The 27,796-nt window shown below is 46.9% G+C and overlaps 1 protein-coding gene across 1 annotated transcript; it reads right to left on the reverse strand.

Annotated features, from left to right (window-relative positions):
• Nucleotides 1-1,115: 1,115 nt before the first annotated feature.
• On the reverse strand, nucleotides 1,116-27,643 carry LOC119406650 (myristoylated alanine-rich C-kinase substrate-like). Its single transcript, XM_037673381.2, has 6 exons — nucleotides 27,483-27,643; nucleotides 23,795-23,996; nucleotides 17,972-18,157; nucleotides 9,758-9,828; nucleotides 8,975-9,176; nucleotides 1,116-1,190 (listed from the first exon to the last, which is right to left on the reverse strand). The coding sequence occupies exons 1-6, from the start codon at nucleotides 27,641-27,643 to the stop codon at nucleotides 1,116-1,118; spliced, it is 897 nt and encodes a 298-aa protein (XP_037529309.2).
• Between the last annotated feature and the right edge of the window lie 153 nt (nucleotides 27,644-27,796).

Consider the following 27,796-nt stretch of genomic DNA (forward strand, 5'->3'; position numbering starts at 1 on the left):
GAGTGTATATCACAGATACGCTTTCAATGAAACCACTGCCGATTTCTTCACCGCTTTTCTTGAATAGAAGCAAAAAATAGCGTTATGAGAATAATAAAGCACACAAATTTCAGCCGTTGAGTTCAACGTTGGGCAAACATTTGAAGCACCAGGTGGCAAGAACTAAGTTCAGGCCGTCGTTACGCACGAAGAAATACGTCAGATATGCACCAGCAAATATCTTGGTATTCTGATATAAAGGCACAAATCTCCCACATCGCGCCATTACAAACGGTGAAATCCACACCTGTTCGTGTTATGTATGCTAACATCGACCAAATTAGTCGAAAGCCATGCTTACCTTTTCGGAACCAGTGGACTTGGAAGCAGCCGCATTCGGATCCGAGCCTTCGTTCGGTGGCGAATCTTTCCCGACCGATGCCTGAATGCCACCAGCCTTATCGTCGGACAACGTCGCCCTAGTACTGCTGCCGTGACCACTAACCTCGCGAGCAGACTTCTGAGGCATCGAGTGGTAAGACTGAGCCTCACTGCCTGGTTCACTACGACACAAGTGCCTTGAGTGAGATATGTAAGCGCTCAAGTTTCACTATAGTGAAGCGTTAAATCAACGCAAGACCATCAGGCTAACAGAAGAGATGAAGACACAGACGCGTTGCACGCCTCCTTGTCTTTTGCCAATGTATTGTTGCGCTTATTTACTTATGCGAAATGATTCCACCCTACAATTATTTATTCCAGATCACTATACCGCATGCAGGGGTGACGCAGTGCTCGCTTTCTAAACTTAGTCACATGAGCAATCCAACTGAGGCAAACAGATGCAACGGCAAGCGCGAGAGAAGCAGGAAAAAGCTGCCCCATACAGTCGTACGGGTGACACTTGAAAGAGGGGAGTCGAGGCCTGTAGTTTCAGTTCACTTCAGGCATCCATTCTTCAAAAGAAACTGAGGATGCTGTGTCAATAGAGTGTTACCGGCCGCCATATTTCCGGTCACCTTCGAAATCTTGGCTCTTATTGTATCTTAGAGGCTCCTGCCTACTTTTGTGTTTACCGTTTCTATTTTTTTTTCATGACTAAGCACTATTTCACTCAAACACTGCTAACTACTTACTCACCTGTTTAGTTTCTTCTGCTTGTTGTCGGCAGTGGCTGGTTCCTCGTTCAAGGGAGCAGGCTTGAGATTCCCCTGCGAGCACGGAGTTCTAATTAAGCACGAGCTTTGCAGAGAGCACACAGATAGATAGATAGATAGATAGATAGATAGATAGATAGATAGATAGATAGATAGATAGATAGATAGATAGATAGATAGATAGATAGATAGATAGATAGATAGATAGATAGATAGATAGATAGATAGATAGATAGATAGATAGATAGATAGATAGATAGATAGATAGATAGATAGATAGATAGATAGATAGATAGATAGATAGAAACGCTCAAGTGCCTTTGGCTCGCTAAGAAATGCTTCGCATTTAAAGACCGTCACCATGTTCACTTCAACAGCCGTTATTTTCGCTATTGACTGTCTCGTACTAGACTTATTCTATATGCTACCTTTAGGTAGCAGAGTTGCGCCAAAGTACGCCATCGCGGGCTCTGTCGCTATGCGGGAAAGCCACTCTACGTCCACGTAGGAGTCGCGCTCGCGGGACGTTGCGAGTATTTTCTTTTTATTTTATTTTTTTGCTTTATTCCTAAGTCTTTATTATATTAGTAAAACTCGATTGCTCACCATATCTTTACGAGCCTCTATTTTACGGATACTCTACTAGTATGTAATCGTTGCGCAAACAGTGCGTGCGACAAACATACACACCGGTGCTATAACTCTTACAAAATTGTTTATCTTCGCAGTTCCAGTTACGATCGAGCCAAGTCATCATGGTATATCTCGGTCGTGTTTGGCTCCCTTGCGCTAACTGTGGAAGGAAGCAAACTGTAGTCGAGAATTTTTAACCGCATCGGCCTCAATAGCGATCGAAATTGGCCGTGCGACATCCGTATTTCGCGTGCATGTATGCGATCACAGCTTGATAAATTTGAAAGATGTGAATTCGCGATTCAACAGCGCTGTCAAGGCCAACATTGCTTGTGTTTAATGCATGAAAGCTGAATTCAATTGACGTAACTAAATTGATGGATTGCATGGACTTTTACATTGTTGCCATTGCGCCAGCTGCACTATGGTGTTGATTCGAATTATTCTAGTACAGCTTCCTGGTCACATTTTACTCGTCATGGACCAACCTTGTTACATGTCTCAGGCAGCCACCACAACGCGCTGACGAAAGCTGCGGATACTAAGCATTTATTGCACCTGTAAAATTATTGTGTGTTCGTTAAATTGTGCGTCTTCTGCAGTACCGTTGATGCATAAAAGGAATCCACGCTTTTATTTCTTGCTTATTGAAGACGCTACAATCTTTATTTCTATAGCAACGCCTGCTGCGCAAGATGCGATTACAGAGTAATTGCACAGCAACAAAGGGAAGTTGGTGCTTTGCAATTAATTCGCAATATTTATAGCATATTGACAATAAAATTGCAGTCAGGTTTTATTGCGCTTATCACATGTAACAACAATTACGGCTTGTCACGACCCACATGCAGCCGCCACTGGAGTCGGCGGCGTGTAGATGATTTGGCTCGTTGTACCGTGCAAAGCGCTTCACCATTTTCACTGCGCTTGTGACAGTTTCGCGCGCAACAGCCGTCATAGCCCGTGCGCCGTATCACGTTGGTGCCATTGTAGTGCACGTTCAAGATCACTAGGCAACCGAAATTATCCTGAGCCCTCCGCTACGGCGTCACTTCGATTCGCTTTGAGACGTCAAAACCAACCATTGGTTCTACAGTTCACCAAAGAATGCGCCTGCGATTACAAGGATCTCCACAAGCCGCATCGAAGAATCAGCAGTAAGAATTATAACAGCGCCGACATTATTATGCTTGGACAGCCAGAACCCTGCCGAGTGCTGGCGTTGCCTGCGATGTGTTGGCTTCTCCGCAGTGCAGAGGAGCAGCACAGAGGAGGCACTTACTGAATCGTAATGATGGAAATCTTCTCTCGTCCTACGTCCTTTGGCCTCATTGTAAATAAGGCTTTCGTATAGAAGCCGAGACGTTGTTTCCTTTAAAGGGCCCCTCACCAGGTTTGACAATGTTTAGCTGACGAGCGCAATGCATACATTAGGCGTTCACGCTCACGTCTGCCAAAATTTTGCTCACGTCTGCGGAAATGGGTCAAATTTCAAGCTGAACGCAGCTTGCCATTCATCTCACGGGCTCGTGCCCAGAGAATGAGGGGATGACGTACACGAGGGAATGGCCCTACGTAGATGGTAGTGCTGTGACGTCGGTCCTCTACGTAGACGACCGTGCTCTGACGTCGCCAACAGTAGCATGTGACACTGCGATAATTATTTGACACGACGTGCAGTTCGTGTAATTTGTTGCTTGAATAGAATAATAAAACTTGAGAGAAATGATAAAACACACAAATGGAATGCGTGCGTTAATTTTTACTGCGAATCGCAGAGAGACGCGAGAACAATCTACCTTGTTTCGCATGCGTTCGTGTTCTTGCGCTTTGCGCATCGTGCATAGGATACCCCTTACAACGAAACTAATTTTCCACCGCGTTCCAGTGCTCATTAGGCTCATTTATCATGCGGCACACCGCTAGACTCGCGTCCGTACAAATGTCGCAGCTTTCGTGCTAAGTCATAGGTTGAAAGCCAAGTGATCGGCGAGGGCGCATTCGGCATAACTTCAGAGATGAAGCGCAGAGAACGCCGCCACAACACCGCTCGCGTCTCGGGGGGCTCGGGCTGGTTCGGGCTCAGGAGGTTAAAAAATGCTTGGTTTCGGGCACGTCATGCGCTCGTGACATTGTGTGCGCATGACGTGTTCATGCGTATACGTTATGTGATCCTCCCGCTCGCGTGCCGAAGAGGGCAGGGAAGGGATTTGGCTTGCGAAGGTTACACGGGGCGAGCGGCGAGGGTTTGCAGCTCGCCTGCTCGCATCATGGTTTCGCGCCGCTACAAAATATTGTTTTTCTCGGCTTCTACGGACCAATTAGAAAAATTCTTGTGGCATAATGCTTCTTATTGGGCTCGCAACAACTTCAAATGTCTAACTAAAATTCGTTATGTTACCTGGTGAGGGGCCCTTAAGCTTTTATTAGGTCGATGTATTCCTTTATTTCATCACTGTTGACCACGTGATAGCGCTTGGAGAATAGTGTCGCTGGAACCACTGGAGGCGGAACGAGCGGCGCGAGGAAAACAGTGTCGCCACTATGGCTCCTAAAGAAGCCATATACTCTATCTCGTACCTACACTATAAAGCAAAATTACCCGACATATTTACACAGCGCTACGTGGACGAAGGCGTATGAAAGGTATGGTTGTATCCTTTCATACGTCCTCGTTCACGTAACGCTGTGCAAAGATGTCGATTACAAATCACCAACTAGCCCATGCTGCCGTTCTCTCAAAATTACCCGAAAGAGGAGTAACGGAGCCCAATAGGCGCGCGCGATAATCGATAGACCGTTGAAGAGGAACCGCAGAGGGATGCGTGCAGTGTGCAAACCAGTTTGTCTGTAACGGGATCAACCGAGCGGGAGATGCAGGCCTTGTACATAGATACGTTCCGTGTGCAAACGGTTGTCAAGGAAACTAGCCGTCCTCCTCGCTCTTGGGCCCGTCTTCCCACTTGTTTTCGTGGTGGCGTGTTCGCGGTTGTGTCGCGCTCGGAGAGTTCGATAATTTAGAAGCTACGCCGTGGTTCCCTCGATATACGCATATGCGTGGATGAGCGTGTGGTGCTGCTTTTACGTTTCGCCGCACCCATCAAGTCTGGAGTTCGTCTCGACATGTCGGGACGCCGCGCTGTATATCTCCGGCGTAGTCACGGCACTGCGTCGTCACCGGCTGGGAATGGCGGCCGAGAAACCAGTAGGCATATCGTATTCATTATTTCAGACTGAGTCTGGGCACAAATCGGCGCTAGATTCCTTTACAAGTGGTCGCTCTTTATTCTGCCATACCTATCGCGTGCGCGAAACTGATCGCGATTGCCGCTAACGGACTCGATCGCGTTGTATATTGCGCGTACGAAATGTACCGCGAGGGCCGGCTTGGGCGTTAGCTCGCCTGTGCTTTGTGACCGCCTGGATATTGGCCGCCATTGTCGTCGGCCGACCGGACGCTCGCTCACCGAGGATTCGCCGTGGTGATGAGCTGCAAGATGGCGATATATTGGGCAGAGGCCTCGCCGCTGTTCCGCGACTTGTCCAGAACGCACTACGGTTGCCGGCAACGAGCTCTCTTGTATGTCGCGCGCTTGAAATCCACCGGCTTCAGTTGGCGGGTGCTTTAGCTAACCAACTTTAGCTGCGCTTCGGATCTCTGTGGAAATTGGTCGCCATTACGGTCGGCTTCCCCGTCGCTCGCTCGCATGCAGCTCGGCGCCGTTCGTGTCGGCGGCCACGCGTTCGGTCTCTTTTCTGTTCGAGATTCGCTAGCGGCAGCCGCGGCTGACGGGCTTGCCCTAGCTGTAAGACGCCGCTCGCAGAAAAGTCGCCGACACATGGGCGGAAAGGTGGTTGGTGGCGCCTCGGCGTGATGGCTGAAGCTGCCGCACTTGAGCTGTTGCGCTATGTGCCACGAAATGCGTCTTTGATTATGTGTGACACCACGGTGAAATTATTTAGATGCCATACTTTGGACATGTGTTTTTATTGCACCTTGCTCGTATTCGCCATGCGCGTGCGTCTTCATCCTCTCTGTGGCGTGTCACTATTTGCAATATTTTTGTGTTTTGCAGGGGCGAAATTATTTGCGTGCCATATTTTAGACGTGTGTTTTAGTTCACCTTGCACGTATTTGCCATGTGCGTGCGTCTTCAACCTCTCTGTGGCGTCTGACTAACTATTTACAATACGTTTGTGCTTTCCAGGATGCAGCCGTTGTCCACAACGTGCAGAATGCTGTGCGCGCTGGCGCGGGCAATGCCAGTCATCTATCGCTTCCGTTGTAGCAGCTTCACAAAAAGGACATTACGAGATATGAAAACGCGGCTGGACCTGGGGTGCTTGCAGGATGGCCCGAGTTTGACGAAAGTCGGAATCTTTCCGAGCTCTGGCAACACCCCCTTTTGAACAATCTAACAGTACGAAAAGGTCGAATCCATCCCTCAGCGCGTGCTGCCTTCCATTGGTTATGATTGAACGCGGCGTCACGTCAAGGGCGGTCGAGAAAGTTGGGTGGTGTCTTCAAACCAGAGGCATCTTTCATTTGTTTATCGTTACACTGAGTGCTGAAGTGCACCCATGCAAGAAAAGTGTCAGAAACATTTTCTAACAATATTTTTAGAGGTACGGGCTGTTCAAGTTCATTTTAAAGCGTTTAATGCCTGCACTAAGTACCCGTTAGAATAATCAGCACCGTGGCCTCTGAGATTAGCTCCGGCCGAGCGCCTTACAACACCGCGGCCGGAGCTAATCGCCGAGGCCACGTGTGTAATCATCATGGTTGCCCTGTACATTCAGCGCATTCGTCCTCTTAGTCATCGTCTGCTCGCTCACCGAGCACGTGCGCCCGGCTGATTAGCTAATTGGCTGGCTACTTAAGTCAGGACATGCTATAACCAAGCTAATTAAGCCACATCTTAAAAGACCATGCTAATGAAAGCCGTGTAAAGGTCAGACCCAGCCAATAAGGACCAAGTTAATTAACACAGCGCTAATTAGGGGCGCTAGGCACAATCAAGCTAATAGGGACCTTGCTCATTAGGATAATGTTAATTGGAATTGTGTTAAGCAAGATTATAATCATTAGCCCCGCACAATTAACACCTAGCAAATTAAACTTCAGTAATTAATGTCGTGATAATCCAGACATTGCCCCATAAGACATAACTATCAAATGTCATGGTAATTAAGACCTAGCTAATTCATACAATCAAAATTGAGACCGAAATGACGTGGTCTTCACTCCGAAGCAGACCGAGTAGACTGAGTACACTAGCCACGTAAAAAGCTGGAAGAAGCTATAGTGATCACAAGCTCTTCCGATGGCTCCAGCCTTGTACAAGTAGTGCAAGCTGACCAAATCATTTTATATGCAAAGAAGCTGCTGCTTAGTGTCCACCGCGCATGGGGCCTTTTCAAAATCAACGAGTTCGTACCCGACTTCGCGTTTCAATCAGTTTGATTGACAGACGCCCCCAGCGAAGATTGGGTCGGCCCACCGCATTTGCTCTTGCCGAGGAGCAGTGCTCACACTGCAAAGCCAGTGAGCGGCACAATTCATCTTTGAGCTTAATCGCGCAGATTATGCAAACATGTACGACGAACTAAAGGTTATATAATCACGTGGCAAAGATGTCTGGCATTCAATTGCACCGCGTCGCGACGTACCACTCACAATCATGAACAAACACCTCTTGTGGCATTTGCGGCGAGAAATGTTACTATTTACTTGTTTCTGGAAGCACTGTTTCTACCGATTCGTTCCTGCAGAAAAATCTTCAGACGTGTAATTTAAGTAGCAGTCACATGTCCATTTATTTATCTGTAATATTCCAGAAGCAAAACGCGCTGCTCGAGAGTGCTGCGTATGCGCCTTTGTTGCCTTCGAGAGTGAAATTGCCATGCTACAGTTGGAACGAAAGAACTTGCCCGAAAGAGGACAAACGCCCATGAACACGCCTGTGGTATGCGCGATGTTCAGTTGGGAAAAAGATAGCGCGACAATTACGTTGACGTCGCTGCGCTGTTGAAATGTTGACTGAGTGGCGGCGCTGGCGCGTTCGCACGCGGTGTTCCTTTGAAAACCGCCGCAAATGCCGCACATGCGCTTGTGACGCCATGATCGTTCTTGTAGCCGTTTTTATGAAAGCCGCTATCGCGCTCCACACTGTCTTCCTATCATGACCACCGTAGTGCGAGCTCAGAGCAAACTCGTGTTCCCGAGAAGCTCGGGCCACCCTGCATAGCACCCCTGTATTGGACATTTTGCAGTGAATTCAATGAAAAAAAAAGCGGAAACTTCATGTGTATAGAGAAAAATAAAACGTTTCATTGTTTCACTCTTGTCTTTCGTTGTCGCATTGACTGCGAAAGCAGGGACACACGCATGACTAGATATTTTTTCGCGTGTTCTTTTCCGCGGCGTTCGTTGCTCAACGCGGAAAGAAACACGCCAAAAAAGTATTAAGCCTTGCGGAGAGTAAATGCAGAAAATCATCCCAGGGAATAAAAAGTTCATCCGAATGGAGTATTTGAGTGGACCGACCGTTCGTCCGGCGGTACTAGATGTTAGTCCACTGAGCTGATCTATGGGGACTAGCAGTTGCCCGGTGAGGTGTAAATGTCAGGACTAAATATTAGTCTATTAAGGTGATCTCTAGGGTCTAACAGTTGACCGGTAAGGTGTTAATGTCAGGACTAAATGTTATTCCATTGAGGTGATCTGTGGGGACTAACAGTTAGCTGCATGCGTACTAACTGTTCGACCCAATGCCGTTAGTTCTCAAAGGGACTAATGGTTTGGCAGCCCCATTAGTCCCCAAAATGACGAACCACACACCATTTTAACACCCTTTTGCCTTAGAGTGTATATTACAAATCCGCTTTCAATGAGACCATTGCCGATTTCTTCACCGCTTTTCTTGAATAAAAGTAAAAAAATAGCTTTATGATAATACTTAAGCGCACGAATTTCAGCCGTTAAGTTCAACGCTAGGCAAACATTTGAAGCACCAGTTGGCAAGAACTAAGTTCAGACCGTCGTTACGCACAAAGAACTACGTCAGATATGCACCAGTAAATCTCTTGGTATTCTGATATAAAGGCACAAATCTCCCACATCGCGCCATTACAAACGGTGAAATCCACACCTGTTCGTGTTATGTATGCTAAAATCGACCAAATTAGTCGAAAGCCATGCTTACCTTTTCGGAACCAGTGGACTTGGAAGCAGCCGCATTCGGATCCGAGCCTTCGTTCGGTGGCGAATCTTTCCCGACCGATGCCTGAATGCCACCAGCCTTATCGTCGGACAACGTCGCCCTAGTACTGCTGCCGTGACCACTAACCTCGCGAGCAGACTTCTGAGGCATCGAGTGGTAGGACTGAGCCTCACTGCCGGGTTCACTACGACACAAGTGCCTTGAGTGAGATATGTAAGCGGTCAAGTTTAACTATACTGAAGCGTTAAGTCAACGCAAGGACATCAGGCTAACAGAAGAGATGAAGACACAGACGCGTTGCACGCCTCCCTGTCTTTTGCCAATGTTTTGTTGCGCTTATTTACTTATGGAGTAATGCGAAATGATTCCAGCCCAATAATTATTTATTCCAGATCTCTAAACCGCATGCAGGGGTGACGCAGTGCTCGCTTTCTAAACTGAGTCATATGGGCAATCCAACAGAGGCAAACGCATGAAACGGCAAGCGCGAGAGAAGCAGGAAGAAACTGCCCCAGACAGTCGTATGGGTGACATTTTAGAGAAGGGACTCGAGGCCTATAGTTTCAGTTCACTTCAGGCATCCATCCTTAAAAAGAAACTGGGGATGCTGTGCCAATAGAGTGATACCGGTCGCCATATTTCCGGTCACCTTCGATATCTAGGATCTTATTGTATCTTAGGGGCTCCTACCTACTTTTGAGTTTACCGTTTCTATCTTTTTCACGAGTAAACATTTTATTCAAACACTGCTAACTCCTTACTCACCTGTTCGGTTTCTTCTGCTTGTTCTCGGCAGTGGCTGGTTCCTCTTTCAAGGGCGCAGGCTTGAGATTTCCCTGGGAGCACGGAGTTCTAATTAAGCACGAGCTTTGCAGAGAGCACACAGATAGATAGATAGATAGATAGATAGATAGATAGATAGATAGATAGATAGATAGATAGATAGATAGATAGATAGATAGATAGATAGATAGATAGATAGATAGATAGATAGATAGATAGATAGATAGATAGATAGATAGATAGATAGATAGATAGAATTTGTTAGAAGGCTTGGAAAAACAGCCTATGCAGGCGTAATGTCGGTGCAACGTCAATTGTGTTTGTAGTGCTGGCTATCTAATTTTTCAAGAAAGCAATAAGCACTACATATTTACTCCTACGATACAGCCGTCATATCAGATGAACGTCTGTGGTTCCGGCGTTGGCTGTGCTTTTATAGCAGTCTAATAAACGTTACATTTGTATTTCTATGATTCGGCAAGCTATATTGAACCATTGCTCGACCCCGGAAGAATACATTAACAAAAGTTAATGATATTCACATGATTGCACCATAAAATGCATTTAGTTTCGATAATACTGACGTATGTACTCTAACGTGAGGGCTTACGTTACGTCGCACCGTAAGTTACCCTTTAAACGCCAGTGTTGTCGACGTCCCTGGTAAGCCCATGATGTGCACACAGCTACTACACTTACAAAAACACGTCGATCCACCTCGTAACGCTTGGTTCAAAGCCATAAAGTACAGCATAGAAGTACTCGCTGACTGCTTCGCATGAAACCGATTCCCACAACGCGTGGGATCTGCCGAATTTTATTATTATTATTATTATTATTATTATTATTATTATTATTATTATTATTATTATTATTATTATTATTATTATTATTATTATTATTATTATTATTATTGTTGTTGTTGTTGTTATTATTATTAACAATCATTATTATGATATAAGAAAACGAAACGGAGAGAAGAAAGAAAGATAGGCAACAAAAAACAAAAGAAATTGCCAGATCAGGAAAAGAAAGATGTAACGATGGCATGCTTACGCACGCGTCACCGGGCAGTGCGATCTCCACTGCCTCAATGATATCCCTCAGACTTTGATCCGAACTACGTGCAAGGTCCACAGTGCCTTCAAAGACAGGCCTACACTCGCAATTCCACATGCGAGTGCCGAGATGCCCAGACACCGTTTGGATGCTGTAACGGTGCCCATGCAGCCTCTAGTTCTAACAGCGTGCCGTCTGGCACATGCATACATTGTACCGCACGTCAGAGGGATCGCGTGAACCACTGGCACAAACTTCTGCCTATGGTCTTGCTGCAGCCTCTTCTGTCATTCATTCGAAAGGTGGATCCGCACAGGCCAGAAAAGGTAATCAGGGGCTGAAAAGCCACCCGAACTCCAGCACTTTCTCCTACCTCCTTGAGTCTGTAAAAGACGTCGTGCAGGTAAGGTACCACAGCTGTCTTCTTTCTAAATTCTGCCTTCGACCTGGCCCCACGGCAATCTTTAGGCCAGTAGTTAGAGTGACCAGTTCGACCCCTGACAAGCCTTCTGGACTGTGCACATCCACCTCTCGGGTGGACGAAAGAAGAGGCTGCAGCACAGACCATAGGCAGAAGTATGCGCCATGCGTTAAAGGCCTGGCTTATGCGCTCGCCTAAGTTCTGGTATGGCCACCTTTTGATTATCCGTTGGTTGCGTCGGCCGTTCTTGGAACAAAGCTGAAGGAAATGGGGGGAAATCATGAGTAATGATGTTTACTTGGGCCACATTTCGAGCTGCCTATCTCGAACACGTCAGCTACCTCTCGTGGCATTATAATGATTCTTTTAAATTCATTTATCTCATAATAACGGTTCTGCAAGGCCTTGTATCGAAACGAGAGCTCTCGAGAAGTCCAAGAAGGATCTAAATACACTTTGAAAGAAGGTAGTGAAAAAATAAGTAGTTTAGGCGTAGATATTTGCAAACTAGCATATACTGGGTAAATAACTCCAGAACAAGCTCCGTAGAGGGCAGAGTTCTGAGAGAGGCTTGAAAGTATTAACATTGAACATTTTGAAGCATGCATGTTATTCTTATTCGCAATGCCCACGAACTATAGGTGGCGCGCCGTGCTTTTCAAGATGGCGCCAGGAGGAGGGTCAACCCGTTTGTTAGCATAGGAACAGATAGGACGTGCGGACGTACGGCCCGTGCCACTTTCACCGGATGAAGTCATGAGCTGCGCTGAAATGGATATGAGACTAAAATACTTTCCCAAACCATGGAAAGTGCTAAGTACTCGCCACCTAATTATTTGCTGCGGTGTAAAAGGGTATATTTCAGCTCCGTTACCGTGCATAACGATGCTTTGCGAAATCCTGTACGTGCTACATAAAATTGCATGAACTAGAATTGACGTATGAGCTGAACGGCACTCCGAGGCAGTACGTACTGAGCCTGCCTGACGGATTTGCGGCAGTAGTAGGCCTCCAGGGAGTAGCGTCATCGCTGCTGCACGGGACCACACGCTTAACGTGGTGATGGTTTGCAAACATTATACGCCGTCGTCATTACTTGCGCAGTCGGGAACGCGGAGTTACGTCTTCAACGGAACACAAGCATTTAACATCCCATTCAGTAGCGCTTGTGTCACAGCCATGCTGAGACTCTAGCCGTGTGCAATCCACTTCACTCGCATGTTGCAGGTTCGATCAGAACAATCGAAACATGAATATCGAAAAGAATGTACACGTATGCTTTTCGCAACGTCGAAGAAGTTAGCCGAGAGGCGTGGATTGTGGCCGTGACTGCACGTTCCATCGCTCTAACCATTTCGCTCTTCGTTGGTCGAGCTCGAGCGTGTTGGCGGCATGCGGCGCTCCATAATATCCACAATAATCGTGATACATGCAATGCACAAGAACAACTATGCTTTTATTTTGATGTCGCTCAAGGATATTATACATTAAACACAATCAAAGTGACTTACGAGCGTGAAAGAACATTAACGCACGAGGGGACGTGAAGTGCAACTAGCTCCTCGTGCAGTTATCAGCTGGTGGTTCATCGTCGCTGTCACTCTCGGTGCTTTCACAGTCTTCTACGTCCAGTGAAAAATCCTCGTCGTCAAGATGGTTTCTTTCAACATCACTGCTGAAACCAATCTGAAGAATTTCCTCCGCCGAACGACTTCGAGCACTCCGCGTCACCACGTTTACAATTAGACAGACGTCTGGGCGCGGAGAACGTTTTGCTCTCAGACCGGTCAACAAGCAAATCGCTTGCAGTGTGCTGCCACCTATCAACAAACGTACAAAAACAAGCGGCGCAGCGGTGGCAATGAAACCCAACACACTGGCGAAGGACGGCGTGGATGGAAAGCGTTCGCTCCATGAAAGGCGTCGAGCAGACGCGTCCTCGAATGATTGAAACGTCGCTCGCACGATTCGTAACAGCGCTTTGCTGACAAAGGATAGAGGCCCTATTTTAATGTATCGCCAACTTGAGATCGCTCAGTTATACATGAGCACATCGCGAGCCCGCGCGACCTCCCTCCCGCGTACAGTGTTATGGGACTCATGCACTACAAGAAACACTTACCAATTATATATGCAAGTAAAACAGGGTGAGCTTCAACTGAAATATGTCAGACGATAACATTTAACTTACCTACGTGGCTACAGAAAGCCTCGCGAAGCTGATAGTATGTGTACACTGTGGGCTAGCATTGAAACGCGAGTTGCCACGTATTTTCAGGAAAACTTCGCGTCTCGCAAGAACGAATCAGATTTCTCGTGTCACGGAGGGCCCGGTTTGTTCACTGATGCAGGGAACATGCAAAGTCGTAGTGTTCCTTTCTTGCCAACGCGTTAACACTGAGGCTAGCACAGCCGAACAAGGGAGCGACTGCATAGTGCCGCCATTTTGTCGTCTACTAACCCTCCTCGAGAGGACGCTCCTGAATTCCGCTCGGTGGCGCGACAGTCTATGGGCATTGCGAATACAAGAGCACATCGCGAGCCCGCGCGACCTCCCGCGTACAGTGTTATGGGCGTCATGCACTAGATGAAACACTGGCCCATGCTATATGCAAGTAAAACAGGGTGAGCTTCAACTGAATATGTCAGACGATAACATTTAACTAACCTACGTGGTTACAGAAAGCCTCGCGAAGCTGATAGTATGTGTACGCTCTGGGCTAGCATTGAAAGCGCGAGTTGCCACGTATTTTCACGAAACCTTCGCGTCTCTCAAGAACGAATCAGATTTCTCGTGTCACGGAGGGCCTGGTTTGTTCACTGATGCAGAGAACATGCAAAGTCGTAGCGTTCCTTTCTTGCCAACACGTTAACACTGAGGCTAGCACAGTCAAACAAGGGAGCGAGTGCGTAGTGCTGCCATTTCGTCGTCTACTAACCCTCCTCGAGAGGACGCTCCTGAATTCCGCTTGGCAGTGCGACAGTCTATGGGCATTGCGAATACTGGGGGGACCGTTTGAAAGCAGCATTGTCGGGCAGTTCAGCGGCAATTGAAAACGTGTAGATGTCTTCTAGCACCAACATTATTTCAGCCAGTTGGTCATACAACACGCTAAAAATTTCAGACCTGGGATGCTATCCTGGACGTTGTCAAATTCCGCCATATTGTCAAACTCCGCCATCTTGCCTGATTTGATTGGTCACGCGAGCTCGTTCGTGATGTGGCGCTGCCGTAGCTCTACAACAAAGGATCTTGCGATGACGTAACGTGGTAGAAAATAGTTAATTTTTCCGAAGAAGCGTCTCGCCGTATTCTACGACATAGAAATAAAGATTTGCGCTCAAGCACGAAAGCGAAATATGGCACTAGGCTGTGCGTACGGTCAACTTGCAGTTTAGCGAACCTATTTCTCGCTTGACCAAGAGCCGCCATGTCTGCAGCACGATTGGACATCGAGCTGATGCTGCTCATTCCGTCACAGGACCTCATTTTTTGTACCGTCAATTTGACGCTGCGTGACGTTGCATCCTGCCAAATTTGCTGCTTAATATGCGAGGACAACGAAGTACCCAAAATTGGCCGCCATATTGTTGTAAGCTGAGTTGTTTGTTCGATGTGCCACCTCACGTCATACGCGTAAATGTCAGAGTGAGCAAATGGGCGTGTTGGTATTGCACGATTCTAAATAGTAGGCGCAAAGAAGACGACGGACGAAAAGGGAGACACACACAGGGCACCATGTGTGTGTGTCTCCCTTTTCGTCCGTCGTCTTCTTAGCACCTACTATTTCGAATCATGTAAATTTCATTGCGTGAGTTACTTTACAAGCATGTTTTCGGTTAGTAATATTATAAAGTGTTGTACATGAAGCTTGCCTGTAAAATAAGAGGTTGTTAGTTAATTTGACTTGTTCGAAGTTGTAGTCCTCGCCGCAAGAGAACGCCAGATGGACGAAAAAATATGGCGCTGCCCTTCATCGTGTAGGGGTTGGAGATGCAGGAAGAAAGAGAGTTCCGCGAGTACCGCGATGACCGGTAAATTGTTTCAACTGCGGTACCGGCTGATGAAGGATGGCTGGGCGGGGAGCTTCGACACGACCTGGAGAGGCGCCGTACGGGCACGAGAATAGCCCCTACTAATGAGCTGTAAGTGCTTTGCGCCTTTCACTTCTTTGCCACCGGCAGTTACCATGCAGAGCGCGATCACAAACAACAAGGACGTGGCGACGAGCCAGTCTATTGTGGGACTCACGATCCATGCTCTCGTGGAAGCGATCGTCGAGCGCCTCGGCAATGAAGGTATCGCCCTCCCTGCCAGCAAGAAGGCTTTTTCCACATAGATGAAAGATTTGAAAGTGGCGTCGAGGCTGTCGATGGCACGTTTGCGTGCATACGTGTGCCGTATGAGAATGACGACGGCAACAAAGCTGCCTACTTTTGCCGCAAGAACTTTTACCTCATGGTGGTGCGAACAAATTTCACCTTATTTCTTGCGCAGCCATTAGTAGAATGCAAAGGAGGAACCTGAAAGACTGCTTTTGGCCGTTTTCTAATTTTTTAATGACATTTTCCGTGGCTCGAACTGCAGTGATAGAAAAGAACGCAGTAGTCGCGGTAAACGGAGTTTCCGTCACTATTTAGTTTCGACAGGGAGACTTGACGACACAATAAAAGGTTCGTCGGGCTTCATATTTGATCGCAGTAACTGTCTTGCACTTAAGAAAAGTAATGGATGAAAGAAAACCAAACGTACTGAATGCGCTCTAATTTCATAAACAGTGATGTTCAGACATGCAGTAACTGCCACATGTGAAATAAAAGATAAAGCTCGCGAAGCTGCGCTTCGAAATCAACTTTCAAAGAAATAAGTGTGCTGCACCACACAGTTACAGTTGTACTGCATATAGCTGGTTGCATTGCTGTTGCCGACTTTCCTTCCAATGCACACAACACACTGCCGGTATGTGACCAACCCTATCGGCCACTACCCTCGCACCCGGGGTCTGTGCACGACGCCTTCATGCGGAGGAGGTTCAACGTGAGCCAGGACTTGGGCAGTGCACTCCTTGGCCCGGGTGGTGAATAGCTGCTTGGTATGCAAGCCTGAGAATTCTTGTGTGGTGTCGTAATGTAGCAAAGACATTAGTCATGGCAATTTTATTACACACTGCATGGTTCTTAACTACTTGAGTCTCTTTGTCCAAATTTCTGCCCCATATGTCAAAACTGGTAGCATACCTTGGTCAAACACTATCTATTTTAGTGGCACCGGCGTTCCCTTGAATGAAAATTCTCTCAGGCACTCATTTGACAAAAGAAGTCATACTGAGACCCAAGGCTGCACACAATAATCCAAGTTGCTTTCAGTGTGCTGCTGACCCGCAGGTCACCGAATTCAATTCGGTGACCTGCGGGTCAGCAGTCCAGTACTTTAACCACTAACCCACAGTGGCGGGTATCTTCTGAATGAGAAGGACAATAAGGGGTACCTTCTATTTGTCCCTTGTTTTCAGTTCCGCTCCTCGAACCAGTATTATCTATGAGCCAACTAAATCCGGTGAATACCGTGACGCTTTAATCTCAGCAATTCTGCTTTTGAATGGTTTGTGCTAGAATCATTTTCATTTCCGCCGAGAGGATTTTACATTTAGCCACTCAAATAGAAACGTCAAAGTTGTTTCCAAAGACGCGTGGCTACTTTTGGCTACTTTTATGTCTGTGGCTCATGTTGGCTACATGTTGGCTTGGTTTTCCAATTTTCTGGCTGTTTTTGGTGTTTTTGGCCTGACAATCCTCGCCTACGCCGAATGTTTTTCCCTTTGAGCCGCGCGTTACGAGGCGGTTCCACGTCTTCAAGTAAATTGAGTAGTTGTGCGCATATCGCGTGCTTACTAGGCATCTCTGCTTACCTCTGCTTGGGTGTTCAAATTTGAAGACAAAGAAGTTCTGTTTTGCTTCATCCATGTTTGTAATTCATTTCGCGTTCATATCAGCATCTAATACCGCACACACTTCCGTGTGCCATAATGTGAATATACCTGAACCAAATGAATGCGTCGTACTGGCGGTGCGAAACAAATGCAAGAGCAGAACGTGCGATCTGTGAAGGTTTCGTTGAATTCTGTGCTGATGTAATAAGAGTCCCCTTTAGTACAGCATGTAAAGCCGACACGGAAGATTCTACACATCAGGAAAATTCAATCTCAGTGAAAATTTGACACCACACACGTGTTTTCATGGTCGCAGCATGTACATGCCAGGGGGCCGTTCCAGCTGCCGACGCACGCTAGAACTAAGACGAAAGACGCCATGCCGATCCTGCCTGAAAAGACAGTCGTAGAGAAGGCCGCGACACGCAACGTAACTCTACACTTACGCATCACTTAGAGAACTGGGAAAGGAGATTCTGCGTTAATTTTTTAGAAAACTGAGTTCATTGTAGACGAAGTCATATACAATATATCAAACGCAAAGGTATTGCGCGTAAAGAAATGTGCTTACATGGGCCTCTTGGCCCAGTTTCGTCGTGTTTAGTCACGTTTTTTGTCATAGCCATTACGCAACTATATTGTGTGTATATGTGCGGTCTATTGTTCACTTATGATCTGTTGATAGAGGCCGCCTGCTTTATTGTGTTTCGCACCCGTTTTAGCACCGCCCCATCTGATATGGCGGGTCCTGTAACCTAGGCCAACCTTACCGAATGCGACGCTTACCGGTTCTTTGCCTGTAGGCTTGGACTCGGCTGCATTCGGGTGTGGGCCCTTTGTCGATGGCGAAGCCTTCGTGAGCAATCGGCGACTACCACCAGCTTTTTCACCGGGCGTCGTCACCTTATCACTACTGTCATGGCCGTGAACCTCACCGGGAGCTTTGGGAAATTCTGAGGATCTATAGGAGAACTGCACCATAGACAAACTCAATGAGAACGAAACAAGCAGCCTTGTATTGATAGGAATTGATAAATTATTAGGTGTAAGTGTAAGAAATGTTTCTATTGATGATTCTTAAGGTTGGTATAATGATAAAGAGAGTACGAGCAGTGGTTGCGGCCCTCCTTATATTTCGCACTTTATTTACTAACACTTTAGCCCACAAGTTAGTTCAACGTGTTTTTTACTAATTTGCGCAGTGAATCCGGATGTCACAAGGTTTACAAGGCTCAAATGCAGACATCGGCACACGCACAATGCGAGACATCGCGCAAACCTTTGCAACAGGAGAAGTCTATACGCGTTAGCTGTCCAGGGCCTGGCGGTCTGAGACTCTTCTGTAATTGTAACGTCGTTACATTGTTTTTAGATTATTTTTACATGTTTAGCACACTGTAAATGAAGGTTCGTAACGCAGCGAACGGTAAAGAAAAGCAATGGACCAGGACAGGCCGCTACTGAAAGCGGAACTTGCCAACGTTAGTCCCGCACTACTAAGTGGAGATGGGAGAGCAGAGATACTTGATGCGTTAGGAGGTGTTAAATGGGATATATACACCATTTTCAATTCGTCATCTTATCTTATATAACGTGCATATGCTGCACGTGCCTGTTTTTCCATACTTATTCTTGTGTATGAAGTGTTTTCCTCATGTTTTATTTTTTCGCGTGTTAACCACAATTACGCACGTATTCTTCCCTGTAATGGCTTGATTACTAAAAAAATCACGATGTGTTTGCTTTTCTGAAATCTTTCTATATTCCTTTTGTCATGTCATCATCATCATCAGCCTCACTACGCCCACTGCAGAGCAAAGACCTCTCCCATGTTCCGCCAATCAACCCGGTCCTGTGCTTTGTGCTGCCACGTTATACCTGCAAACTTCTTAATCTCATCTGCCCACCTAACTTTCCGTCTCCCCCTCGTGCGTTTGCCTTCTCTTAGAATCCAGTCAGTTACTCTTAATGACCAGCGGTGATCTTGCCTACGCGCTACTTGCCCTGCCCATGCCCATTTATTCTTCTTGATTTCGACTAAGATGTCCTTAACACCTGTTTGTTACATGACCTATCCTGCCCTGTACTTGTCCCTTAAGGTTACGCCTATCATTTTCCTTTCCATTGCTCTCTGCGTCGTCCTCAGTTGAAGTTGAACCCTTTTTGCAAGCCTCCAGGTTTTTGCTCCGTAGGTGAGTACCGGTAAGATGCAGCTGTTATATACCTTCCTACTGAGTGATAGCGGTAAACCACCATTCATGATTTGAGAGTGCTTGTCGAATGTGCTCTATCCGATCCTTATTCACCTAGTTAATGCAGTCTCAGCGTTCGTGTCCCCGGTTACTACCTGGACTATGTAGACGTATTCTTTTACAAATTCTAGTGCCTCACTACCTATCACAAAGCGCTGTTCTTTTCCGAGACTGTTGAACATTCCTTTAGTTTTCCGAATATTAATTTTCAGACCTACCGTTCTGCTTTCCCTGCCCAATTCAGTAATCGCGAGTTGCAATTTGTCCACTGAGTTACTCAGCAATGCAATGTCAGCAGCGAATCGCAGGTTACTAAGGTATTCTCCATAAAAACGTGTCCCTAACTCTTCCCAATCTAGGGCCCTGAAAACCTCCTGCAAGCTCGCGGTGAATAGCATTGCGGATATCGTGCCTCCCTGCCTTACGCCCTTCTTTATTGGGATTTTGTCGCTTTTTTTATGGTGGACTATGCTGGCTGTGGAGCCGCTGTAAATTTCTTCCAGTATGTTTATATATGGTTCGTTTACGCCCTGATTTCGTAGTCCCTGCATTACTGCTGGTATCTCGACCGAATCAAATACCTTCTCGTAATCTATGAAGGCTATAAGTAGGGTTAGGTTATACTCCGCGTATTTCTCTATCACCTGATTGATGGTGTGAATGTGGTCTATTGTCGAGTAGCTTATACGAAATCCTGCTTGGTCCTTTGGTTGCTTCAAGTCTAATATTGTCTTAATTCTATTAGCTACTATCTTTCTGAACTGCTTGTAGACGACGGGCAGTAAGCTGACTGGCCTCTACTTTTTCAAGACCTTCACGCGCCCTTCCTTATGGATTAAGATGATATTAGCATTCTTCCAAGATTCTTGTACCCCCGCCGTTAGAGACATTTCGTATACAGGGTGGCCAGTTTTTCGAACACAATCTGTCCATCGTCTTTCAACCGATCTGATGTTACCTGATCCTCACCAGCGGCTTTGCCTCTTTGCATTCCCTCTAAGGCTTTCTCAACTTCCCATGTCGTTAATGGTGGGATGTCCACTTCCTCTGGCCTACTACTATGCATCTTCGAAACGGGCGGTGCAAAAACAAGGACAAAGGAAAGACTGGTGCATAACTAATTCAACTAGTGCATAACCAATTCAAGCGCATAACTAGTTCCAACTTGCCCAGACATCAATTCTTCTGCGGCCTGCTACTACTCCGTATATTATCGTCCTGGTTGTCCCGGCTACTATACAGGTCTCCGTAAACTCAGATACTTTACCTATCCTATCCATATTGTTAGTGACTTTGCCTTACTTGTCCCTTAGTACAGACATCTGATTTTTGCCTGTGCTCAGTTTTCTCTTCACCGCTTTGAGGCTGCGATCGTTCTTTACAGCATGTTCAATTCACTCTACGTTATATTTCTTATGTCGGCTACATTACGCCTATTGATTAACTCCGAAAGCTCTACCACTTCTCTTTTGTCTGTCGTTTTTGACGCTTTCATGAGGTTTCCTAAGGAGGCTTTTCGACTCCTGGGAGATCTTGCCAGTGTTCCGTCTTATGACTGTACCTCTGACTTCCACTGCACACTCCGTCACGATGCTCGTCATACTGTCATTCATTGCGTCCACGCTGAGGTCGGTTTCCTCCGTTAGAGCCGAGTGTCTGTTTTGAAGCGAGACCCTGAATTCCTCTACTTTCCCTCTCAGCCCTACCTCGTTAATTGGCTTCTTGCGTATCAGTTTCTACCGTTCGTACTTCAAGTCTATGCAAATTCGAGACCTTACCATTCTATCGTCACTGCATCGTACCTTCCCAACCACTTCCACATCCTGCACGATGCCAGGATGTACGCACATTATGAAATCTATTTAATTCTTATTTTCGCCATTAGAGCTCCTCCACGTCTACTTACGGTTCACCCTTTTTGGTAGAAGGTATCCAAGATTCGTAAAGTATTGCGTTCAACGAACTCTACTAATAACTTCCCTCTCTCATTTCTAGAACCGATTTCATATTCCCCCACTGCCTGGTCTCCAGCCTGCTTCTTGCCTACCTTGGCATTAAAGTCTCCTATCAGTACAGTATACTGTGTCTTTACCTTGTTCATTGCTGAGTTCACGTCTTCATAGAAGCGTTCAACTAAATGGTTATCATGGCTGGGTGTAGGCGCGTAGGCCTGTACCACTGTCATCTTGTACCTCGTGTTAAGTTTAATTACAATACTTGGCAGCCTCTCACTAGTGCTATAGTTACCCTTTATCTTGCCTGCCAGCTATATTTTTAGGAAAAGGAATCCCACCGCTAGTTCTCTTCTGTCAGGTAAGCCGCGATAGCATAGGACGTGTCCGTTCTTTAGCAGTGTATAGGCCTAATCTGTCCTCCTAAGTTCAGTGAGCCGTATTACATCCCATTTAACACGCTCTAGTTCCTCGAATAGCACTGCTAGACTCGCCTCACGAGATAACGTTCTAGCGTTAAACGTTGCCAAGTTCATATTCCAATGGCATTTTGTCATGTATGTCTAGTTTTTTTTTTCATATTTGTGTAGGCGGGTAGACACTCTTTTTCTGCCTGTTGGCGTCATGTGCTACGTGACGCCAACAGGCAGAAAAAGAGTGCCCCACACTCGCCACTATGGCTGCGATTGGCGCTGACTAACATTCCTAGGTTTAAATGCACATATATACCCCATAAAGTGGACGGGAGGATAACCGCCGCCGTAGCTCAGTGGTAGAGCATCGGACGCGTTATACGAAGGTCGCAGGTTCGGTCCCTGCCGGCGGCAAGTTATCTTTTCGTCCACTTTACTTTCTTCACATTTATGTTCTAAATACTACAGATAACACTCCCTATACTTTCCTTGGCGTTAGTGTCTCTTAGTTCTCATTAATAATGTAATAGGAGAAGGCGCTCTATGAACGATTCGCTCAGTTCGATGGTAGTGCCACGTCCGCTACATAAATGCCGACACCACCCAAAAAGAGCGTTAGGCAGAAGGCCGCGATATATTCTATAGGCATCACTCACACAACTTCCAAAGTTGATTCTAGGTTTAGAAAACCGAGTTCATCATAAGGGGAGTTCAATAATTGCGAGAGAAATTATTAAGTATATATCAAGCGTCAAGGAATCAAGAGCGTCCCCACGGCATCCTGGCTTGTTCAAAAATTAAAGGATACACTTAGATGGGCCTCTTGGAGTGAATGGATCGTGTTTAGTCATGTCTCTTGTCGTAGTTATTACGTTCACCACGCAAGGACAGTGTGCATATACATGCACTGTAATCTTGCATTAAGAACAGTTGATAGAGGATGCCAGTGTTATTATATGACGGGGCATCCCAAAGTGACCGAAACAACGCTGCACTAGGCGCAGCAAGCGTAGCATGCAATTCTCCGGCTCGTCGAGTGTCACGCAACTCTTTTCTAGTAAGTTGCATTCGGTGGCTTCTCCCAAGAAGGCTTTCTCTGGGTGCAGTGATTTTTTTTCCGCGAAATGAGTTTCGCCCGCTCTCGTTTTTTTTTCTTTTTTTCATGACGACCGACAGAAGTTAACAACGGGTGGCTGTGGAACTTTGTTTCTTGTGCCAGAAACATGCCTCGGAAACTGCTGCGATATAAAATGCTGTTTACAAGGACGCTGCGATAGGAAACACTTAAGGGTCAGAGGGATTTTCTCTTTTTGAAGAAAAGCAAGATATCGATTCATGACAATTCTCGTTCTCGATGTCCGTCAACTTCACATACGTAAGAACATATGAAAAAACTTTACGAACTTGTGCCTGAAGACCGACGAGGGACCATTAAAGAGTTGGAAAAGTTATCTCGTACAGCTTGGAGCTCGGTTCAACGAATATTAACCGACGATTTGGGGGATGAGAAGAGTGGCTGAGAATTTTCAGCCTCGAATTTCGACAAACGCGCAAACAGATGGCCGAGTGAAAACATGCCGTGCGTTGAAATAGTAGCTCAAAAGCGACCCTGACTTTCGCTCCAAAATCGTTATTCGTGACTAGTCATAGTGTTCTTCCAACCACTCCGAAACAGAATTTTACACCCGCGCACTGTTCACTTAAAGCGGACATCGCGAGAAACTAAGAGTTCGTGAAACTGTATTTACAAAAAAACATCATTGTATCCGCGGGAAAGGCTTTCTGGGAGAATCCACTGGATGCAATGAACTCGATAGGTGTGGCGCGACGCTTGCCCGGCGGGAGAATTGCATGCTACAGTAGCTGCGTCTAACTCCTCGATATATTACGGTCATTTTGGGATACCGCGTTTTGGACCCGTCTTGACACCCTCACGTTTTAACTCTGGCGTGTCCGGTAACATAGGCCAACCTTACCGAAAGCGACTCTTACCGGTTCTTCGTCTGTAGGCTTGGAATCTGCTGCATTCCGATCTGAGCCCTTCGTCGATTGCGAAGCCTTCTTCAGCGATGCCCCACTGCCGCCAGCTTTTTCACCGGGCGTCGTCGCGCTAGCGCGACTGTCATGGCCGTGAACCTCACCGGGAGCTTTCGAAGACGCTGAGCTTGGCGATTCAGCACCAGCGCCAGGGGACCTTCGGAACCGAAGATATGCTCTTGAGCTTTTATTTCTACCACTTTTCACCAGCGCACACGTTGTAATGATTCTTTGTATGTGATATAATTTGACGCAACTGGGCGGTGAAGAACGCAGTAGTGAAACCAGTAAATATTGAACTCTTTACTCGTACACATTGAACACCACGGTACGATGCTTCTTGTATTTGATGATGGGAACCTTGCAGCGACACCATACGCCTTCGCTCATCGCCCACCATCACAGAGTGCAATGGCGCTTGATTTTTATTTTTCATAAAGTGGAAAATAAACGGGCGCCACGTGGATACATGAAGAAATATCTACAACACAATGGCAGAAGATTTTAATATGCCATGAATGAGAACTAACAGAAAATAATGCCTTGGCATTATTGTCTTTTAGTTCTCATTAATATTGTGTCTAACAAAGCAAAACGAGCCCTTAAAAGTAATCCTCTTTCCTTTATTAATATACCATGAAGTAATTTAGGTCAAACTTCCGCTCTTCGCGAGAAGGGAAAGGGTTCGTGTCTCATCTCAAATTCGAGACAATCCAGCCATTACACATAGGTGTGCAAAGCCAGCTGTTCGCTGTAACACACACACACACAACTCGCCATTAAACCCTTTTACTAAGCGCTCGTCGAGGTATTCCTTTTCTTTCTTTTCCATTTCTACAGCGACGCTCCCTTTGCCGACCCTGTGCCGGCGTAGTTCTCTAAAACAGGTCTCCTGACCAGGTGGAAAGGAGGAGTCTCTTGAGAGGAGAGGAGGTACCACTGAAGGGGAGAGTAAATTAATAACACAAGATAAATTTTCTTGAAGAGGCGGGTTTGAACCCGGGCCCTGAGGGTCCGAAAACAAGTGTCAATCACTACCCACAATGAATTCATGGGAAGCATATCAATGGGCTGTACCGACAACAGCGTGACCAGGAAGAAAGCCTTGTGAGAGGGGGAAAGAATCGACCGTGGAGAGGAGGTGTGAATGAAGGGGGTACGAGGAGCGCTGCCAGCGCGGCCGTGTATGCCATGCACAGCAGCAGTATCGCCGCGCTGCTTGCGATCCAGCCACGGAGCAAGAATTCTTGAGGAGGCGAAACTGCGCTTGCTCGGGTGTCCTGATACAGGCACGGAATCGGGCACGGCACTGAAGCGCCCTCTGTCGTTTTGCACTGCCTCTGTGATGGGTGAGCCGATCACGGTAGGCAGTCCAGGAAGGCAAGACCGACAGGTAAGGAAGGAAGGCAGGATGGACACATCGACTGAAGAAAAAGAAAGCTTTCGCCTTCGAGTCGTCTTACGCATACGGCACACTGTGAGTTTTTTCAAGGATTAATGAGACTTACTCTCTGAGAAGTGGTACTCGCAAACGCAATCCCAAGGTATGAGCTCTCGATCTTTCCTTGGTATAGCACGAGCCCACGCTTCCAGCCTCACCGGTTCACTGGGAACTTTGAAGGTATTACCTCCTCCTTGCAGGACGCACTTCGGCGCCACACATTTCTGCCCCATCCTAAAGGAGCACTGGTGGAAATCTGCAAAGTGCTCTTTTATGTTGCGGCATAAAAAGCGCGCGCCAAGATCGAGAAGTCAGCGCCGCCAGCGCAACGCTGAAGCCACTGAGCGCGTTAAAGAGACAGAAAGCCTGCAAATCGCGAAGGAATGCGCGACAGCTTGCTCACCCGCATTGGGAACTTTCCCTGCCAAGGACACCTACGCGGGCGTGCGCACAACATGCGAGCAAGAAGCAAGGGGCCTATGTATGCGGCAGACGTCTTCTGAGGGGCCACAACTAGCACTTCGTTTCAAGCGCTGTACGGCCTATACTTCGGGCAGTATCAGTAACTGCAGCGAAAATATCTCTCACATCTACTAATTGGCGTTACAGACCGAAATCTGAGAAATTTTACAATGTACGAGGAGGTATTACAATTTTTATCGGTCGCGTTCATAAAGAGCATGTAAACAATTGCAACTAAAATATCCAGGGACTTTAATTGCAACATGCTGGAAGCGTCATCTGTCGTGCTGCGGCGAAAACCGCATTTTCTCCGTGACGCTGTCGCACCGCCCTCGCGCGCTGCGCGGCTTAAAAGATTCTCCTCCTCAAATACTTGTACCTCCGTGGTTCAATCGCAGTCGTGACAGTAATAATGCGTTTTAGGCAAGTCTGACAGATGAATGGGTCATGACCGCGCTAGAACAGTGCCGTAGGATTCCAGCGCGGCCGCCAATGAGCATATCGTTGCGTGGGATCCACCTGGATCAACCTGAACAACATAGAAACAACCAATAAATCCTTAGTGAAAGCTTTGCCGAAACTTAGGAGCAAAACGCAATGCGTGACGAAAGGGGGCGACCGCTTCGCTATCCGACGTTTTTCACGGCGTGGAGCTGGCTGGAATTTTTTCCTCATTCTTTTTTCTCTACAGGGTGACACGACACCTTACCTCACTGTCGTCTCTGCTCGAGACCGCGAGTTGATTTCAGTCAATTATATCGTTACTGTCCAAACAAACGTAATCCCTCTTTTCTGAGGCTGAGCAACAGGAGCGATTAGAGGTTGCGCTGCTGAGCTCACAACCGGAAGACCAACTCCGGATCGTATGGTTGGGTCATAGGGGTCGCCCAAACACAAGAACTTTCGGCCACCTAAAGCGGCCTGGGAGCCAGTCGATCGTCTTCCTCTTCCCCGAACCTGGCGCATTTCATCGCGTCAGTAAAGTTGTTCCTCCTCCTTTCACGGAAGGGTTGTCATTACCAATAGCTGACCACTTTGTGATGCTCTTGGGCAAAGAGTCAGTTCCACCGTAAAGGCAAAGCAATGAATGCGATAGGAACAAATTGGAAAATTATACGAAGTAAGGCTTGGCATCCGCCGGCGTAGTGCAGCTCAAGAAAACGCTGCCGTAAGGAAACCCGACCGCGATTGAATCCACCTTTGTGATGCCTATCGCTTCGACGCCACTTGATAACACAGCATCTTCAAATCCGTCTGCTGATCCCTGTCACAATAAAGCGATCAAAGTGCGCAGATTCTACCCGAGTCCTCCTCCGGGCCTTCCCATGCGCCTTTCGCGCGACTATGAGTTAACTGTAGCGTGACGGAGACGGCCTGCTCGTCACCACTCTGATTTCTAGTCCGAGTAAAACCGTGGGAAGTCTTCCACTCGGACATAGAACATACCACACGTGCGGCGATCTCATTGCCCTTCGACGTTATATGGAACCTCATGGTGGGGCGCGGATGGCAATATTGTGCCTGGAGTACGTGTCTGTATAATTTCTATCGCCAAGAAAGAGACAAACAACGCTCTTGGTAGCTCTGATTGCTAACATGCCCATTCTGTCAAAGATAACAACGCCATAGTACAGCCCTTGTTCTCGCACCTTATCTTACAGTGGGAAGTTGCAAATAATACAATAGTCGTCCCCGTATTCATCTTCACAGTCTGATGTGATGATAAAGATCGCTACTCACTTCTCGTTGCCCTCATTGGCAGACGAACCCTTAGAACTCTGGTTGTGTTTCTTGTGCTTCTTCTCATCGGGGACGACATTGGGCGATCCCGTCGAGCTCGGGCTTCCAGCGGTGGGGCTAGCAGTGGTTGGGCTGGCGGCGTTCCCTTTGGTTGTGCTCATGTTTCCTTGCTTAGCCTATTGGTAATACGCAAAATGGTGTGGCCCACTACGTGGAACATGCACATACGTCACGCAAGTGTCAGTAGCGACTAGTTGAACATAATATTTGGAAAACTGAACATAAAATGAAAAGATAATACATTTCTCTAGAAA

This window comes from Rhipicephalus sanguineus, chromosome 10 (assembly GCF_013339695.2).
Source record: "Rhipicephalus sanguineus isolate Rsan-2018 chromosome 10, BIME_Rsan_1.4, whole genome shotgun sequence".
In the NCBI taxonomy this organism is placed as follows: domain Eukaryota; kingdom Metazoa; phylum Arthropoda; class Arachnida; order Ixodida; family Ixodidae; genus Rhipicephalus; species Rhipicephalus sanguineus.

Bases quoted from the DNA above. Each gene is read 5' to 3' on its own strand.
- LOC119406650 (XM_037673381.2), bottom strand. From the start codon at position 27,643: ATGAGCACAACCAAAGGGAACGCCGCCAGCCCAACCACTGCTAGCCCC. The intron at 18,158-23,794 runs GTAAGAGTCGCT...TCTATGGTGCAG, and splicing joins AGCCTACAGACGAAGAACCG to TTCTCCTATAGATCCTCAGA. The intron at 9,829-17,971 runs GTAAGCGTCGCA...CCGTGCTCCCAG, and splicing joins AGCCTACAGGCAAAGAACCG to GGAAATCTCAAGCCTGCGCC.